This window comes from Antennarius striatus, chromosome 22 (assembly GCF_040054535.1).
Source record: "Antennarius striatus isolate MH-2024 chromosome 22, ASM4005453v1, whole genome shotgun sequence".
NCBI lineage: Eukaryota > Metazoa > Chordata > Actinopteri > Lophiiformes > Antennariidae > Antennarius > Antennarius striatus.
Genome location: NC_090797.1, coordinates 10,090,354 through 10,108,165, shown reverse-complemented (window position 1 = coordinate 10,108,165; position 17,812 = coordinate 10,090,354). Strand labels below are relative to the sequence as shown.

General features: G+C 39.9%; 1 protein-coding gene across 1 annotated transcript in view; it reads left to right on the top strand.

Annotated features, from left to right (window-relative positions):
• The first annotated feature begins 1,145 nt into the window (after positions 1–1,145).
• Positions 1,146–17,812, top strand: part of LOC137589134 (copine-8) — a 72,757-nt gene continuing 56,090 nt past the window's right edge. Inside the window, exon 1 of the mRNA XM_068306645.1 lies at positions 1,146–1,593. Within this exon, the coding sequence (XP_068162746.1) occupies positions 1,493–1,593 (101 nt within the window). The 5' untranslated portion in view covers positions 1,146–1,492. The remainder of the gene's footprint in view (positions 1,594–17,812) is intronic.

Sequence of the window (17,812 nt, the reverse complement as noted above, 5' to 3'; positions counted from 1 at the left end):
ACACACACACACACACACACACACACACACATGTCCTCATAATGCCACTCTCCTCTTTATCCCATCACATTCATCATGTCATTGTATTCTCTGTCAGCAGAAGGTCTTCCTCTCTGTTGATCAATTCAGATGCTTATCCTTGTATCATGGAGAGTCAGAGGAGAGAATAAATACAAGGACTTATTAGCTTTTCTACACAAACCCGAACAGTGAGAGTACTAATAATCTCTGACACCACAAATTTGTGCAGCAGTGGAACTGGATGTGCTGCACATGGATGGATGGACTGGATTACAATAAGAAACCAAAATGAGCAAGTTTATCCAGAGTGATCTGCTATGAATGTCGTCACATCGAATGTGTGGCAACTTTTTGTTTTCCTTTAATTGTGTGAACGTCACAACAGGAGTCGAATTCTTTGTTTATTTGCACAAACTTGGCCAATAATGCTGATTCTGAAAATAATGGCAACAAATGAGTGGAGAAGAGGATATATGCATCAATGCCCTACTTATGTCTCCATATGTCATGTCTGGGAAATCTCAGTGCTGTATAAGCTGTACACAACATCATGTGGATGTATTCTACAAGTTTAAGATTTTCAAGTCCTGCAAAGATGCAAACAATGCAAATATTTGTATTTTATTTTGTTTTTATTTATCATTCACATCACCCACATCAAATTTGTGTGTACAGTACACTGAATTCACTTTATATCTACAGTTGTTTGCAAAAAGAACTAGCTCATGGATAACTGTGAAGATAGATGTGCTCTTCATTGTATGGGGGTGGGGGTGGGGGGGGCAAGAGATGAGCAAAACAAAATGTTTAAAATCAGCCAGGCTCACAAATTGTCGCCTCTTTGGCTCTTTAAGGAGTGAATCTGTCCAAGGAATAAATGAGTGTTTCCTGCCAGAAACCCTCTCAGAATTGAACTGAACTGATGTGAATGAGTGTATACAGGGAAGGGGAAATGGGTGTGTGCCCAACACACACACACACACACACACAGACACACACACACACACACAGAGAGAAAGAGAGAGAGAGAGAGAGAGAGAGAGAGATTTCAAGACATTCCTTCTATTTTCTTGATGATTATATCATTGTAGTTGCTTCCATGCCACTAAATCGGAGGCGCTGAATTATAAATGCACTGAAGTCAACTGAACTGAAAACGACTGAAAGAGTGAGAGACGGACAGAAAGAGGGGGGAAGGAGATGACATAAAGAAAAAGGAGTGAAGGGAGATGGAATGGAGACACACACACACAGACACACACACACACACAGAGCTGCACAGAGGAGGAGAAAGAGAGAGTGACATCACGTTCCCAGCTCCTCTCTCTCCCTCTCCAGCACCTTTGCTCCACTTCTCTCCGAAGAGGCGCGCACAGTTTTTCCTCTGTCCTCTTTTCTCCGTTCACAAAAAAAGGGGGCTGGACCACGAGTGAAAAGGAAAAGAAAAAAAAAAAAACCCTCTCCTGACAGGATGAATAACAGTTTCAGAAACATGGCGTCGTCGGTAGGCGATCTCGACCCACTCAACCCTTCTGTTCCGGCCACCAAAGTTGAAATCACCGTGTCCTGCAGGTAGGAGCGTGTGTCTATTTTTACCTGTTTATAGTCTGGCAGGGTAAAGGGTAAAAAAAAAAGGCAGCAGCTGGAAGGCACCTGTAGCCCACCCTAAACTCCGTGGAAGTTTCTGTTTTACTTCAAGTGTGTGTGGTTTTTTTTGGTGATGATCGAGAATACCATCGGAAAAATATCCCCACGTCACCTCAACTACAGCCCGCAGTAGTATCAGCGTTGTGTTCCTTCTGCTTACGAGTAACGCTGGATAAGTTAAAGCGCTGTGGTGTCACTGTGTCACTTTTACTCCGCTTGACGCGTTAAAACGAGCTTTCATAATGACTTCACAATAACACAACACTGCTACAGCAAAGTGGGTGTATAGCTATGCGATTATGCAACTATGAAATCCGTCTTGTGACTGTTCAAACCCCGTGAAGTCATTTCAAACTCGTCCTGCTGGTTGGCTTTACCGCGTTAACGCGTTTACAGTAAATATGTCATTTCTGGTTCTTACGAACACGACGTTCCATATATACACACTTAGATACCAGATATGAGTGCAACATGGTGATCCCACTGGAAATACAATCAAAACAACTTGGTTATAAGTGGAGGATTGGATATAAAACCATGTTGCGTGTTGATTTGATGTTGTATAAAGCGCAGAAATCCACGCGCAAATGCGCACGGTAACGCGTAATCTCACGACCGGGTGTTGTCCTCTGGAGAGGTTTCCGTCATGTTAATGTTTGACAGCTGACACTTCGGTGTCTGCTTGTCAAGAGAGAGGCTTCGCTTCTTAATTAAAACGCGTAACAAGGCGTGGAAAAATCTTTACGCACGGTTATGGCTGGTGCGTATTTGTCTGGTTTTCTTGATTGCAGCAGACGCAGGAGGCAGGGGGACAAGGCTGGGGTGTATTTAGCTGTTTGAAAGAGGTCTTTATTCCTCATTCAAGGAGAGAGGGGGGGGATTCCTCCTCTGCATATGCAAAGGGTGAGGAATGCAGCGTGGGTTATTTCACCCAGTGTGACCCACAGAAGCATGCAGTAAACCTCACAGGTCACACACAAGCTGATTTTACCCTCCTGCAAGGGAGACCTGCAAAGTTTGACACCTCAGTCACAATTATTTTATAGATTATGCTGTGGTAAAAGACTTTAAATGTGTATTATATAAATACAATAAAAACATAAACTTATTATATTGTCACAGGTTTCTTTTTAACAATAAACAGCACACCAAATCTTGACAGATCTTTTCAGGGAATATATTGTTAAAAGACACAATGGAATTCATTGAGCTGGTTTCAGTGCTGACATGTTTCTCCTTGGAGACTGCTCAGTGAGCCAATACCTGTGATGATTTGTTAATCGGTATTGGCAAGGGTTTCAAATGCTGAGCAGAAAACATCCTGTTAGGTTTGGGAAAATTTTTGAATCTGGGAAAACATGTTCCATTTCAGGGTTTGGACAAATAAGAAAGTGAAATTATCTTATGCACTTAACATGTTTGTCATGTTGTTTCTCCCTCTCACACTGTCCCTCTGCACATCATTGTGAAGGATTGAGATCATTTTGATGGCATGTCATCATTGTACTTAATCCTTTTCAGGCAAGGAAACCTTTACGGTAATTTCTTTGACTTTGCTCTGCAGTCGAAAGCTGAAAGTTTATTCAAAAGAGAAAAAAAAAAGGTTTTTCTTATATTCACCAATAACACTCGAGTTGAAATTTTTATTCCTAGGAAATTCAATCAGTGCCCTCAAAGAAATATCACAAGACTTATTTGAGATATTCTGTTTTCCATTTGCTTGTTTAAGAGTACTGAATAATTGAGTACTGAATAAAATGTTACTTTTTAACTCTGACTCATGAATTTAGCTCATAAAAAGGCAAAATTAGAATAAAACCATGGAGTTGCTGATGAATGGCTGTCTGAAATAAGAGTAGATAGATAGATAGAGGGACAGTTATTAGTGAGTTAGACAGGTGATTAGTTCATTAGTTAATGTTTGCCCGGGAAGACTTCCTGAAATGGTTTTGTGTCAGCATAGCTGAGAAAGAGCTCTGCTGTTTGTCCAGGCTGGTAGAGAGAGTGGAGCTTGTTGTCCATGATGGACAACAGTTTGTTCAGTGTCCTCCCCACCACTGCCCTGACTGTCTCCTGTTAACAGGCAATTATGGAGCCAGCTCTCAGTTTGTAGAAGGACCTGAGCTTCAGCAGGAAGAACAGTCTGCTCACCCCCCTTTGTTGTGTGCACTGTCAATCCGTTGGACTCCTAGTTCAGTCCATTTTCGATGATCACGTCCAACTGTCTTCACTGCCTCCCCCCAGAATGAAAAGGGGCTGTAAAGCTCTCTTTTTCCTCCTTGAATCAGGAGAAAGATGACAGCCGTCTTTTTAGTCTCCAAAGAGAGAAGCAGGTGATTCCATCCCCACCCACTCCACAAATCCATCCACCTGCGTACTGCCTTTCCTGTCTGCCCCTTATAAACCGTAAAACTTCTGTGTCATCTGAGAACTTTTGCAGGTGGCACAGCTCAGACCTGCACTGAAAGTGGGTTTTGTGTATGTATAGGGTGAACAGGAAGGGAGACAGGGCAGTTGTCTGTGGAGCACCTGTTCCCCTGACCACCATGTCAGACTGTAATGCATGACAGAGCTTTTGCCAGAATGTTTGTTAATTATTGATAAACCAGTTGAAAGATTTATATCACACTTTCTGAAGGGGAAAGCATGTGCCCAAAAAAAGGAAGCATTTGATTTTTGGAGTATATCCAAATAGCGAGGAGAACCTTGAGGGCAGTCACTTTGATGGAGCATGTCTTGTTGAAATTTGAATTCTTTTAATTTAATTAAGGGGGACTTTTGGATCTTGGTGGAGTTATGCAGTCCACTGATTACATTTATAATTTCATGCATTCATTTATCTTCCTGCACTTATCCGAATCCATTAATGGGTTACATGGCAGCTTATCCAAGCTCACTATGATTGGAAATTAAATAGTTTGCCTTGATGCGTTTGGTTTACCCATATAAAAATGTGTGTCTTTGTGTGAGGTTAATGCCGTATTACCAGCCATCAGTGAGCTATTCCCCAACCTGCCTCCATCCCTTGGTTACTGCAGTTACTGTATTCTCAGGAGATTTCAATACCATCTCCTTAGTAACAGAGAAACCATGTCATCTTGCAGCACAATACATGAACAGGTTTGGCAGGGTTTGCTAATGTCTGAGTCACCTGGCTCCTCATCCCCCCCAGGGGAGTGTGTGTTTTGGTTGCTGTCCTCCCACCTCTCAACCTGAGGTAGAGTGGAAATGCCATGGTTATGGCCAGGTGTGTGTGTGTGTGTGTGTGTGTGTGTGTGTGTGTGTGTGTGTGTGTGTGTGTGTGTGTGTGTTGTAACATTGTCTGAGCCAACAGCATGTACATTGTGCATTTGTGCATGTTTCTTTGCTTTTTTAAATGTTCACAATAACATATGTACAGTGTCGCCATGGTTTCCGCTTTGACAAATGCTTGTGTGTAAAAGGTGTCGTAATGAGAAATATCAGTGAGGAGACAATGACTTAATAGAGAGCAATATGAATGAACTGTCACTTAGTTAGATCATTTGGATTACAATATTGTGTCAGTGATTGTCACAGCATTCAAAGGGAGGATAAAAAAAAGAGGACAAGGCCGTGTAGTTTATGAAAATGTTATTGAAACAAGGTTTCAAGAAGTTCTAACTTGTTTCTGATAAAAACTGAAACAGGCAAACAAGTGTCATAGTCACATAACAATCTCACAATTAATTTAATATTCACAATTATTTATCCTTTTTAAAACAGCCACTTATTTAAATGGTGCTATAATTATTAAATGAGAGAGAACAGGGCAGTAAAAGAGCAAGAGAGTGTAATACACATATTACTCTGATACCATATGGCACTGGAATCAGAGCTTTGATCAGACGCAGCAGGGAGATGGATACACTTTATGGATCGATGGCAGAGCCTGAGGTATCAGCTAGGATCAATACGCTAGCAACGCTGTCCTTCCCACATTACAAAAGCACGCATTCTTTAGAGTAGTACATACATGAATGACTGTACACACAAACCATTCCTATCCCACACTCATGGTCACAGAAGAATAAATTACTCTCTGATGCACTTAACTGGCACCAGGGGACTGGGCTGTGAATGGCCTTAAGCTCAAATATTCTATTTTAGTCATCGATCAGGTGAGCACACAAACTGTCACACACACACACGCACGCACGCACGCACACACACACACACACACACATAAACACTGTCCACTGAAACACTGCAAACTGTTGAGAAACAGATGTAGGCTGATGCCTGTGTGTAGTGTGTGTAAGTCTTTATCAGGTGTTGCAGTTTAGTCCTCGCTTTTATTTGTGTTACGTGTCTGTATCTGGGTGTCTTTCTGTTTTTCTACAGACAAAAATGTGCCTGAACTAGATGTTAAAAATATTCAAAGGTTAAGATTAGCATCAGATGCCTGGCCAAATTAAAAATTGTAGTGCACTGGATTATTCATTTGAATTGTTTAAACAGTTCAGCAAATTTGGAGGTTTGTTTTGTACATCGATTGGATGGAGAAAAACAATCAAACGTTGTAATGTTTTTGAACAGGATATGTAATTTTGACTGTTTTCTGAGTGTGTTTATCTCTGGTATTTTATCAGTATTTACTTTACTTCCTCCTCAACGTTCATGTTTGAACACTTTGTCTAACTGTTCAAACTTTTATTTGTTTTTCTGGGGGGTTTTTTTTGCACTTTTTCTCTGACCTTTCCTGTTTCTTGGACTTTGGAGTGTTGCCTCTTCTTTGTTGACATTGTTTGCCTTGGTCTGCTCTTCTACTTGGACCCTTGCCCGTCTGAGTTTTTTTTTTCAAGTCGTAATTGTTTCAGATTAAGACTTAAAATTTTTTATTGTCTCTGTATTACCTATATGGGTAATAATCATAAAAAATAGGAAGTGGGCAGTGTTAATGAATGAGACACAAACGTGAAAGACAGTATTCTTCTGTGGAGACAGTAATTGAAAATTTTCCATTACTCCCCATAACTTCTACTTCTAGACTGCTTGACATACAGTAACTTTCCATGTCTGTTTTTCACTCGTTTTCTTTGTGGTCTCTCTTACATGTATCCCAGCACCGTCAGCAATCATCCCAAATGTTGACACTGACAACTGCGTCTTCTGTTTACTTTTTCTCCACTGCCGGAGGGTGGGAGGGATTATAAAAGAAGGCACTGTAAAAAAGGGCATTGTAAAAGAATCCAAGGGTACCACACGGTATTGGTTGTGGTGCAACAAATGCTTTTATGTAAGTTAGGGCTAGCTTGCTCTTACATGTGTGTTCTTCCATTGTAAAGGCAAGTATGATAGTCTTGCATCTGATATATCCCATGTGCAGTATCATGTTATTACTCTAAACAAATTAATAGCAAAAAATTCAAGAAGTCTTAATTATCATGCATATATATATATATATATATATATATATATATATATATATATATATATATATATATATATATATATATATATATATATATATATATATATATATATATATACACACATACAGTATATATAAAATTAAATGAAAATAGTTCCTGACTGATCTGTAAGGGCTTGTTGATAAAATGCCAAATTTGAAAATGAGGTCATAATTGTGTAAATTTGAAGACTGACACATGCACATGCTGTGGTTTTAATCAATCCACTCAAAAAATCATGTCATTATATGGACATCAAGCTACAAGTATTCCCACAGATTTTGGTATCGCCATGTCAGAAGTAAGTAGGTTACCCCTGACATGCACCAATCAGAAGCTGATCTCTTTGAGACAACAAATCGTTGTTGTTCTGTTTGTTCTTAGTCCATGAAATACTTCAGGGCAAAGTTTATAGTCTGCTTTGGCCCAGTATCATAAGAGCTTGTCCTCAGCGATCTGTGGAGTCCTGTGTGTATTTTTCTGGCATGGCCTCCTCAGTAGCTTACATGGTAGATCAGCAGTCATGGTAATCACATGCTTGTCATGGTGTTCAAGAGGTTGCTCGTGTTCTTTTTCCAGGTGGAAACCCTGGCCTTTGTCTAATTTCTAATGAGCTCATTTGGTGGCATGGTTCTCACTACGTGTTGGCAGGTACATATTGATGGTTGTACCTGGAGAACGACTCCCAGAGGGTCGGTTGACAGCTTGTTCCTCTCTTCATTTTAAAAGCACCGTTGTTGCCCTTCAGCTGCTGTTATATTAATGTTGAACATAATGTGACCACAAGCACATGTAAAGACCCTTTAGGTTGGCTTAACATTTGCATATGATTTTACACTACCAGCTGCGTTTCTACTGAGTAATCGAATTGATACGCCTTATTTATACACGTCACTGGGACAAACTCATTGGGTTTTAATCCGGCTGGCGTCACCATTGATTAGTGAATGTAAAATGTAGGACAAATGCTTCAAGGAAGGAGGAAAATTGTACTACCGGTACTTAAATCTAGTTATGTCATTTTCTGGCTTTACTGATTTTTTACCTCAACAAACTGTTCAGCTCTTCATCACCAACCAATCCAGTGCATTAAGAGTATACGTCTATTTACATCCTGTCAGATCATGCAGTGTTTATATTTTAGTTGATATGTATAAAGTTTTGTTTAATTCAAAAAACTCCATGGCTCGTTCAAATTTCATGACTTATATACGAGTTTTTCCATGTTCTGTTTTTTTGTGCCATTTCCAAATAGCTACAGTTGAGAATGGATCTTTGATGACAAACATTTAAATGGAAATATTTTACCACAAATTTCCTCTGTTTCTCTCAGAACTGCATCCCTTCATGCAGAGTATTCTGAAATGTTAGATAATATTGTAGAGTGCATTTAAATCGTTGAAACAAGGCCTTAAAAGTCGTATTGATATTTCAATCGACTGTTATGTACTTTATTCTCCATATTGACTTGGAAACAAAGTTGAGGTCTTTGTTGTTTAAGACGTATGAAAGAGCTCAAATAACGAGAAATGAATGACAAAGGATTTCTTATATATACATAATTATTTTGTCCTTAATATTTATCATTTTCATGTGCATTTGCAGTCAGCCAATGTTCTGATAATGGAAAGACAAGGTACTGGTAATGTTTTTCGTGTAAGTATTCTTTAAACCCCACTGTTGCCGTTTCTCTTTAATGCAGCCACCACATACAGTCTTGGTTTTTGTTCTAAGCGTTAGGGTCGAAGCCCTCCAGCCTTCGCTGCTTGGGCTACTATCTATTTTCGGGTCACTCACTCCCACTCTGTCAATAGGAAGTGATTGGTTGACATTTTTGGCCCCATAGAACTCACATAATAGTTATCTTATTGAAGACAACACTGACAACCGTCACTTTGAAGGGAAGGCTTACTGTGCACTCGTTCAATGACAGCAAAAACAACAAAAGGATGTTTGCGCAGTGATGATGGCCCCTAACTTTTACTGTCTGTTTACCTGTGGTTCTGAACAGCAGGGAGGGCAAATGATTTTGGATGGAAACGCATCAGTGCTGGCAATCAGAGAGGCAATCAATATTGAAGAAACCCTTTTTGAGTCACCATGAATTGAAGTATTTGTCTTGTCTCCTTACACTAACTGCCTGTGTGTGAGGCTGGGTGTGTTATTTTGGCTGTGTCAGTACATTCATGTGCATATTTGAGCTTTTGTGTGTGTGTGTGTGTGTGTGTGTGTGTGTGTGTGTGTGTGTGTGTGTGTGTGTGTGTGTGTGTGTGTTTGTGTGTGTGTGTGTGTGTGTGTGTGTGTGTGTGTGTGTGTGTGTGGTAAAGGCAGTTGTTTTGTGTAATCAAGTTTAGGCGTTTTCTAGTCTGGTCAGTAGAGATTTATGCACTTGGAGGAAATTACTACATTTGAAGGAAATTACTATCGACCCTTGTCCTGCTGTTATTCTCTCTCTCCAGGTGGGTTTATACATAAGTCACCAGATGGTATGTGCACTTTGCCACAATATCTATGTGTTTGTGTGTAATTCCACTATACAATTTGCATTTTTCAGGGACATTAATCATGCAAACTACACACTGATAGAATGCCTCCATTCTATACATCAAGCTCTATGGCTGTGGTAAGAAAATTCATTTGTAGCAATCTGAAGGAGAAGCAGAATGGGAGTTATCCTTTGGTAAAATCAGGAGCCACACACACACACACACACACACACACACACACACACACACACACACACACACACACACACACACACACACACACACACAAACCTGCGCATCTCTCTACTACTACACACACACAAACCTGCGCATCTCTCTACTTCTACAAGGAAAAGAATTAAGTGGAGGAGTAATAGGTTTACACTTGTACCTTACTCTCAAGGTTAGATAGCAGTGATGTTATTTGAACATGCAAGCATGGACTCAAGGACACACACACTCGCACGCACGCACAAATCGCATTCATTGAAACATTTAATCAACATAAACTTGCTCATGTCAGTTAAATTGATGAATGATTTCCCCAATGCTTGTGACCATGAACTGTCCCTGTGCTGCCCTGTCTAATCAATGATAGTCTTTGAAGAGGATGGCTGAGTGGAACTTTTGACAAGACGGTAAACACTGAGCTGCCTTAGATTTCAGCCAGAAGAACTTGAAACTATAAAAGAATACTCTGTCCATTGTTAATTTTGGAATTATTAAAGATGACAACAAACAAAAATAAATAAAATGTAAATACTTCAGAAAAACACACCACCATGGGTAATGCCACCAATTTGTTTCATCCTTCATTCTAATTACTCTGCTGAATATGAAGAGTGCATGACTCAAAGAAAGAGAGACCTTCAGCCTCTTAAGAGCTTCTATAAAGCAGCTCTCACCAACAGAGCTCCACTAGAGCAAACACGTTTAATCGGTTTCTTCAAAATCTCAACAAAAGATTTGATGCTTTATTGTGAAAATGTTTTTGTACATGAGTCATAAAGACATGACAGGGTATTTTTAGAATATTCCTGGAATGAATGGACGATGAGACCTGTTGACCTCAGGGTCAAACGGACATTAAGACCTCTGGTCAATGGGCTGTCTGAGAATTTGCCCAGGTCTTAATAGCAAATGAATCCATCAATAACAACTTAGATGTACAACAGAAAGCCTCAGGGAGCAATTCAGCTGAAGGACTGCATGCAGGTTGACACATGCAGTCACGTTCATAACAGACACTGTATATGCACACGTTTAAAATCATCTACACACTCATACATGCACATCCTGAGATATTTGTGCAGCTCTGCCTCCCATCAGTCAGAGCTGATGACATTTTCAGTACCAGTGTGGCATACACAAGTAAACGTGGTCACGTTTTATTTTCACTCCCTTTACGACTTGCATGTGATTTGGAGATAGAAATAGGCTATTTCTGTATTGTCCTGAACTGTTTCCCAGAAGGTCTCAGATTGTCACTGTAATTCAAATTTTAGACTATTTGAAAGGTAATATTATTTGACATGTAGTAAATCACCTTCACAGGCCAATTGACTGGCAGACAGAGACAGAAGGATGTAGAAAAGTGGCTGGCCTAATGAAGTCATCTCCATCCCAGTCACATAGCACAGAGGCTGTTGGAATTCCTCTGGCGATCCTTCCTCCTCCTCCTCCGTCTGTTTCCCCACATTTTCATGTCGAAGCCTGTTGGCCTGGAGCAGACGCTTCGTCCCTTTATTTCTCTGACATTCAAAAACACACACTTGGCATCCTGTTCAAAACATTGCACAAATTCCTCCCTTCCTTTTTCTTTTCAAAACAAAACAGCACAATTTTGTTACACACTCGCTGTCTGCCAATCTGCGTCGGATGCTTTATAAGTGTTGCCAGATCATTATTGTAAATAACAAGTTGCTCTGATCTTACCTGGTAAAATAATGGTTGAAATAAAAAGTTCCATTTACTATCTACTAACACTGACATGGAAGTTTAAGATTACAAACATATTTCTCCTGACTCTCTGTTCTGTAAACAGTTTAGCTTAGACTTCTGTCTGTAATGAATAGCTAGAGTCCCACAAGCTCAACGCGACCTGTAACGTGTTGATGGACCTATAGATGAGCTGGACTTAACCGCACTGAAAGCAGTGATGGAGGTAAAAAAGGTAAAATGCCATGAGCACAGCATGTGTTGACGTGTGTTTTCCATGGTGGATGTGTATTTCGCTGCATAGCTTTGTGTGAATGGAGGGTCATGTGTGTATATAATTCAGTGTGTGTGTGTTTGTGTGTTTGTGTGTGTGTGTGTGTATGTGTGTATGTCGGTGTGCACGCGCTGCGATGTTCTCTTGGCTCTCCCAGCCCTTGTCAAGAAGAATTAGGGCAGCTCTCTTGGAGGAGCAGAGGAAGAATCCAAGCTGCTGAGGCCTCCTTTAGTGTGTGTGAGAGAGGATTGCCCAAACATGCTTCATCACTAGCAGATTGGATGGATCGGTAAATCAGGAAAGGCGTGATGAAGAAAACATCAGTGAAAAAGAAATAAGAGAAAACAAACGCTGCAGGTACCTGTAGCACCGTGCTCAGTGATCTGTTGAGAACGTGTGAGCATGCTCAGTTTTCTCCTCTCATGCTACATGTTTCCAAGAACGTTCCAGGTCTGTTGCTAAGGGCACACTCAATGCAGTGGTACGTGTGATACTGAGAAGGTAAAGCAAAGAGGAAGTGGAACATTATTCATAAATGTTTACAATTCAGTGACAAAAAAAAAAACACTGGAGCCCATGATATGAAAAAATGTCAACATGCAAAAACACAAATTCAATCAAATATTTTTCTATACTTCACGAATATTGTCTTAACAACTAAGTGAGGAAATCATCACAGTGCTTTCCTTTCTGAAACCATCACTCAACCTGTACTAATCTATGATCTGATCCTTACAGGCTTTGCATAATGCATAAGGTGTGTTAGACCAGCATAACAAGCACTTAAAGCTCCATTAAACAGAATTTTAGCATTAACATTTAATGAGAGTAAGGCGACAGGTTTGCTTGTACTGCCCGACCCCCTCAGCATCATCTCTACTCTACGCAACATGTAGCTTCTGTCTTCTTGTTGTGGCGTCATGGATTTACCGGTCTGTAGTGAGGACAAAATGAGTTTTTCAGAACTGCCTTTTCTTTGTCTCCTGAGAAATTATTAACCTTTGGGAGGAATTTAAAAGCAAGTGTAGATCATTGATCATTCCTAACTAGTACCTGAATAGTCGAGAGAAGAAGGGGAAGTCTTAAATGGACTGTAAGTTAGAGGACTTAAAAAGAGGTAGTTGGATTCTTCTTGTGCAGCTGGTATTTTATTAATCCTTGAACTGAAATTAAATTCACACTGTGGAGGTTTAAAGTTACATCTTCAGCAATGTAATGGTTCCTGAACAAAAACAGAGACCAACATTTTCAAACACAAATAGACACACTAATTCCAGTACCAACAGCAACACAATAAATGTAAGGAAATTATAACCATTTATTTGTAGACCTGCTTCTGAATTACAACCAGACATTCATGCGCTGAAGTATTCCATTAAATTGTATAAAGAGTGAACTGCATCTTTCTCAGAGTGTCGTTCTTTCTTCTTTCTTTTTCTGGTGTTTACACTCACACATAGACTCTAATTTCAAATTAGTCACCACATCAAAAATAGCCTCTCTGCTTTCCACCCAACATTGTATTTGCCGGTGTTTCTGTGTGTGGGTTCTTTATCTAGCTGATCGAGTGTATTTATCCCGCTTTGGTTGATCTGCATTACTGAACCTACACTTATCATGAGGCATGGATGGGCTTACATTCTCTTGTCTGTGTGTGATTGAGAGATCTGATGGTGGGCATCCGGGTGAGCTGAACTGGAAAATCATTCGAGCATACACTGGTTGCTCTCCGCCTGTATCTGCATGTGTGTAACCATATCTAGTTCAGTGAGGTGGTGTAGTCTCCACAAAGCTAATTCGGGTCACGGTCACACTGAGCGAGAGAGAAGAGACACAGGGATAAAAAGAGAGGGAGAGTGAGGTGAGACAGATGTCATACAGAAGGCAGAACAAGACTGAGTGCTCTTGGCTCTCACTGAGAAAACCCCTTTCCCCTTGAGAAAAGGAAGTAAGAGGAGGCAGGAGAACAAATGAGAGGACTTAGAGGTATAGCAGAATAATGTGATGAAATGAGCAGAGAATCGTTGAAGTTGTATGAAAATCTTTGGTGGAGTAGAATAGAAGGAGCAAGGGTGAAGCAGAAGAAATATGGTAAACAGAGCACAGAGCATATCAGTGCAGAAACCTCAGGACAGGAAACAGCTGGAGGTGGAGCGGCTGAATGCTTGAGAAATGCCAGACCAGAACCATTCATTCATTCGTGTTTGAAAAAATATGTGGCTGGATGGAAAACATTTAAAAATCATCTGATGGCTCAAAATATACCAAACTAAACCAAAGGGAAATATGCATCTACACATGGCATGTGTGGATGCAGCATGGTAGGACATGGCCTGATTTAAATGAGAAAGTCTCATGATGTAAATGTCATATTTGTCAGTAAATGAGGACTAATAAGTTAAAAATTGTTGGTATTCACTACTCTGTGGAAATAAAACGATCCAGTAGAATCTGTAACACCAACAATTATCCCACTTCACTCGTAGATTTTTTTTCTTTAGTTGTTGTGAACAGTAGTTTGGGGAAATGAGTCAAATATTTCAAAATTGCATTTCAGCACAACTGTTAAATGTAACGTATGTAATTGAATGTGTGCATTAACTAAAGAGAAATAAATAAGAACGAATGAAAATGAACAAAGAGCATATAAATAACCTTCCTGAAGGAACACCTCCAGATCAAACAATACAGAGTACATCCAAAATACATTCACAAAATAAAAAAGTTTCATTATACGCCCTTTGAATTTGAAGTTATTGACAGTGTGAGAGCTATTGAGGAAAAACCCTGAAATGATGACAGGTAATAATTTGGATGTCGAAAGTAGATATGAAAGCATTTCGTCTTCCTTCATTAAATGAGAGCTTAGCAACTGTAATAAATGTTATCTGCTGCAGCAGCGGAGGCCATTGTAACAATACAAAAAAGCACCGTTTATGTCTTTCTCTCTACTTGTTGCTAAACCTGGACTCCAGATAGAGTCCATACCACCTTTTTCGGACAATGACAGGATTGGCTTTATGTTAGAACGCAAATGAATCAACTGGTTTAAGGCTTCCCAACATGGAGCCATGTGTGCAGAGAGAATTATCAGGCAATTCACAGCAAGTGACTGGACGATGATGCTACATGCAGCGTAGTGGCTTTGTGCTCTTCTCTGCTTGCCTGTAGTGTATATTGCTTCCCCCTTTTGGGTGACATCACAGACGCACTCACATGTAAGAAGCAAAATTAAGACTTTAAATGAATTTTTCGGTAACCTACCCATCGCCTAAACCTCGTGGGGTAATAGAGCTAGTACCTTGGACACAGATGATGTTGTGCTGTGTGCTCCATAAATAAAAGGCCAACGGAGTTCATATGTGAAAATAGATTAAAACAACCAAACAAAGCTTCTCCTCTTCAACAACTCTGTCACCTGACATATTTCTTTCTGTAAAGTAATTGTTTTGTCTTTGATTTCTGTAGTACATTTGTGATGGAGTATAGGATGCTTTTGTTGATTTAAAAATAGGAGTAATGGAGGGAAATGGAAAGAGTGAGTTGGATAAAGAGGAGAGGAGGGAAAGAGGAAATTAAAAGAAAATGGGATTGAAGAACAGAAAGGAGGGAAAGGTAGAGTGGCTAGGAAGGAGAAACTCAGGAAAGTAGTGGAAAGGTGAGTGTCACAAATACCACAGCACAGATGACAACCCTTGCTTGTCAAGTCAGATGGAAAAGCAAGCACAACTGTCAGTCAAGTCAAGTGGCCCCAAATGACTGCCAGCAGTTGCTATGGTTACTATCCCCACTCTGCTGTTATCAGGTCCCCATCGAGCAAATGCACAGAGGTGTGTCTCAAGCTCATGTGTGTGTTTCCGTCCATTTGGTGTCATATTTCACTTCTTGTCACTGTGATTGACAGCCATCACAGACATGACCAGGATGGTAAACTGAACTGATGCTGGCTGCCCGCTGGGAGGAGACCCGGTGTGTGACAGCATCGTGAACGGTTTTAACAGATAGGAAATAAGCTTTGTCAAAAGTCTTATTGCATAAATTTTATCTTATTTTTTAACTTAACTGTTAAATATGAATAGCTCAGTCACCTTAGGAAGAGCTACGTGATGTGCAATCAACATAGTAGGCTATTTGTTGGTGTTTTTGTACTGTAAGAGGCCATTAAATGCAACAGCCCCAGTTCAGTTTGCCTGAAAGATAGATTGTGGGCATCTTCAAGATCGATCATGATGTCAGAACTTTTGAGCATCACTGAAGAACTGAGAAACAAAAATGTTGAGTGATAAAAAGATTTAAAAAGTCCATATATAGAGAAGACCAGTAGTGGATTTTCTCTATATATGGGCAAGGAACCAGAAGATCTGGTGGGTTGGGCATTGGTTCTAATTCTGATTCTGGTTTTTGGTTCAGTTTTTGGTGGTTTTTGATTCAGGCTCTATAAAGATCTAGGATAAAAAAAGGGAAATAGAAAAATCATGTTTAAAAAGGGGGAAAAACACCCCTGAATTCAAAATTTACCCTGACCTACTTTCATGATGGTCGCAGCAATGAATTCTGTATTGTACTATCGAGTATGACATTGTCCTAGTTTTCCAAAGGTAATCATCACATTTTTGTGCCTCTGGCTTCCTGAAAATGTTTTTGTTGTTTTGTGATTATGTCTAATCAGGTTTCAGAGATGTGTACCTACAAAGGTATAAAGGTGAAAATTTGACCTTGACCTAGTTTCTCAAGGTCAAGGTCATCATCTTATTTTCATGCCCTTTTGCCACCTGAGTAATGTGCTTTTTCTTTCATCTTTCTATCTGCAACAGTTGTGGAGATATTTGGTGGACAGTCGAACACACAAACACTGACAATTACAATAGATCGCCTCTTCGCAGGATGTAATTAGAATCAGTTCTTGATGCTTCTTTGTAGAGACGAGTGCTTGTCCAATGCCAAGCTTCCCTAATCTTCTTCTTCTGCGGCTACATTACCATGCTTCCCGAATGAACATGGGTAATGCATTTAACATGCTTTCAGGTACCTAAATCTGTCTGTGATTTTAGTCATTTAGAGTGAACCGTAGTTAGTGAAACATAAATATGTTGATGCTTCTGGGTAAAAATATGTCTCACGTGTCGTAATCCTCGACTTTTCACCTGACATTGTCTCTGTTCTTCTTTTCTTTATTGTTATTAGTCATAAAAGCTGTATAGGTGAATGAGTGCCTGTGGAAAGACAGAGAGAAACACCGGGGGGCGGGGGGTTGCATTGAGGAGTGTTAGATTGTGATTACTGTCAATATCTGCTCCCTTGACGTGCAGCAGATAGAGAGAGAGATCCTATAGAGCCACTAAAGGTGGGGCTTTGTGAGGAAGAGAAAGCAAGAGATCATGTCAGAGTTGAAAACCTCTGGAAAATATTTTGGAGAAATCAGTATTTTTAAAGAAAATTCATCTGTTGCTTTGCTTTCAACTACTGTAGTTGTCCTAATGGCCAATAAGCTATATTTGTTTTCCAGCAGGAACTCTTTTATAGATTGTCTTTTATTTGACCAAAATGCCTAAACCCAAAAGATGTATCAATCACTACCATCATAAAATGATTGATTTGGGAAACTAGCCGCTAAAATGACCAACAACACATATATACAGACCTCTCTCTGACTTGGATTACAGCTTTTAGCTTTCCTCTGCCTGCTGCTGGATGAAAACAGTGATGGATAAAAAAGGGAAAGAGAGCCATGACTCACATCATTCTCTGAAGTGGAAATCCAGAAAATGAATGAAAATTGATCCTTTGATGTCCAGGTTTATTCATAGTGGTGTTAGATGTTGAAAGTGGTGCCCTAATTCCATTCACCTCTTCTCGTTCCATTTTGACAAGAAATTGGCTAAAAGGATTTTTGGCATCATGGGAATTCTCACAGCCGAACCACTTAAAGGTAATGATTGGCTTGCTGTAAATCACATGTATCTTTAGAATTTTGGCAGATACTCACCCATGTAACTCACCTGAATCATTTAACC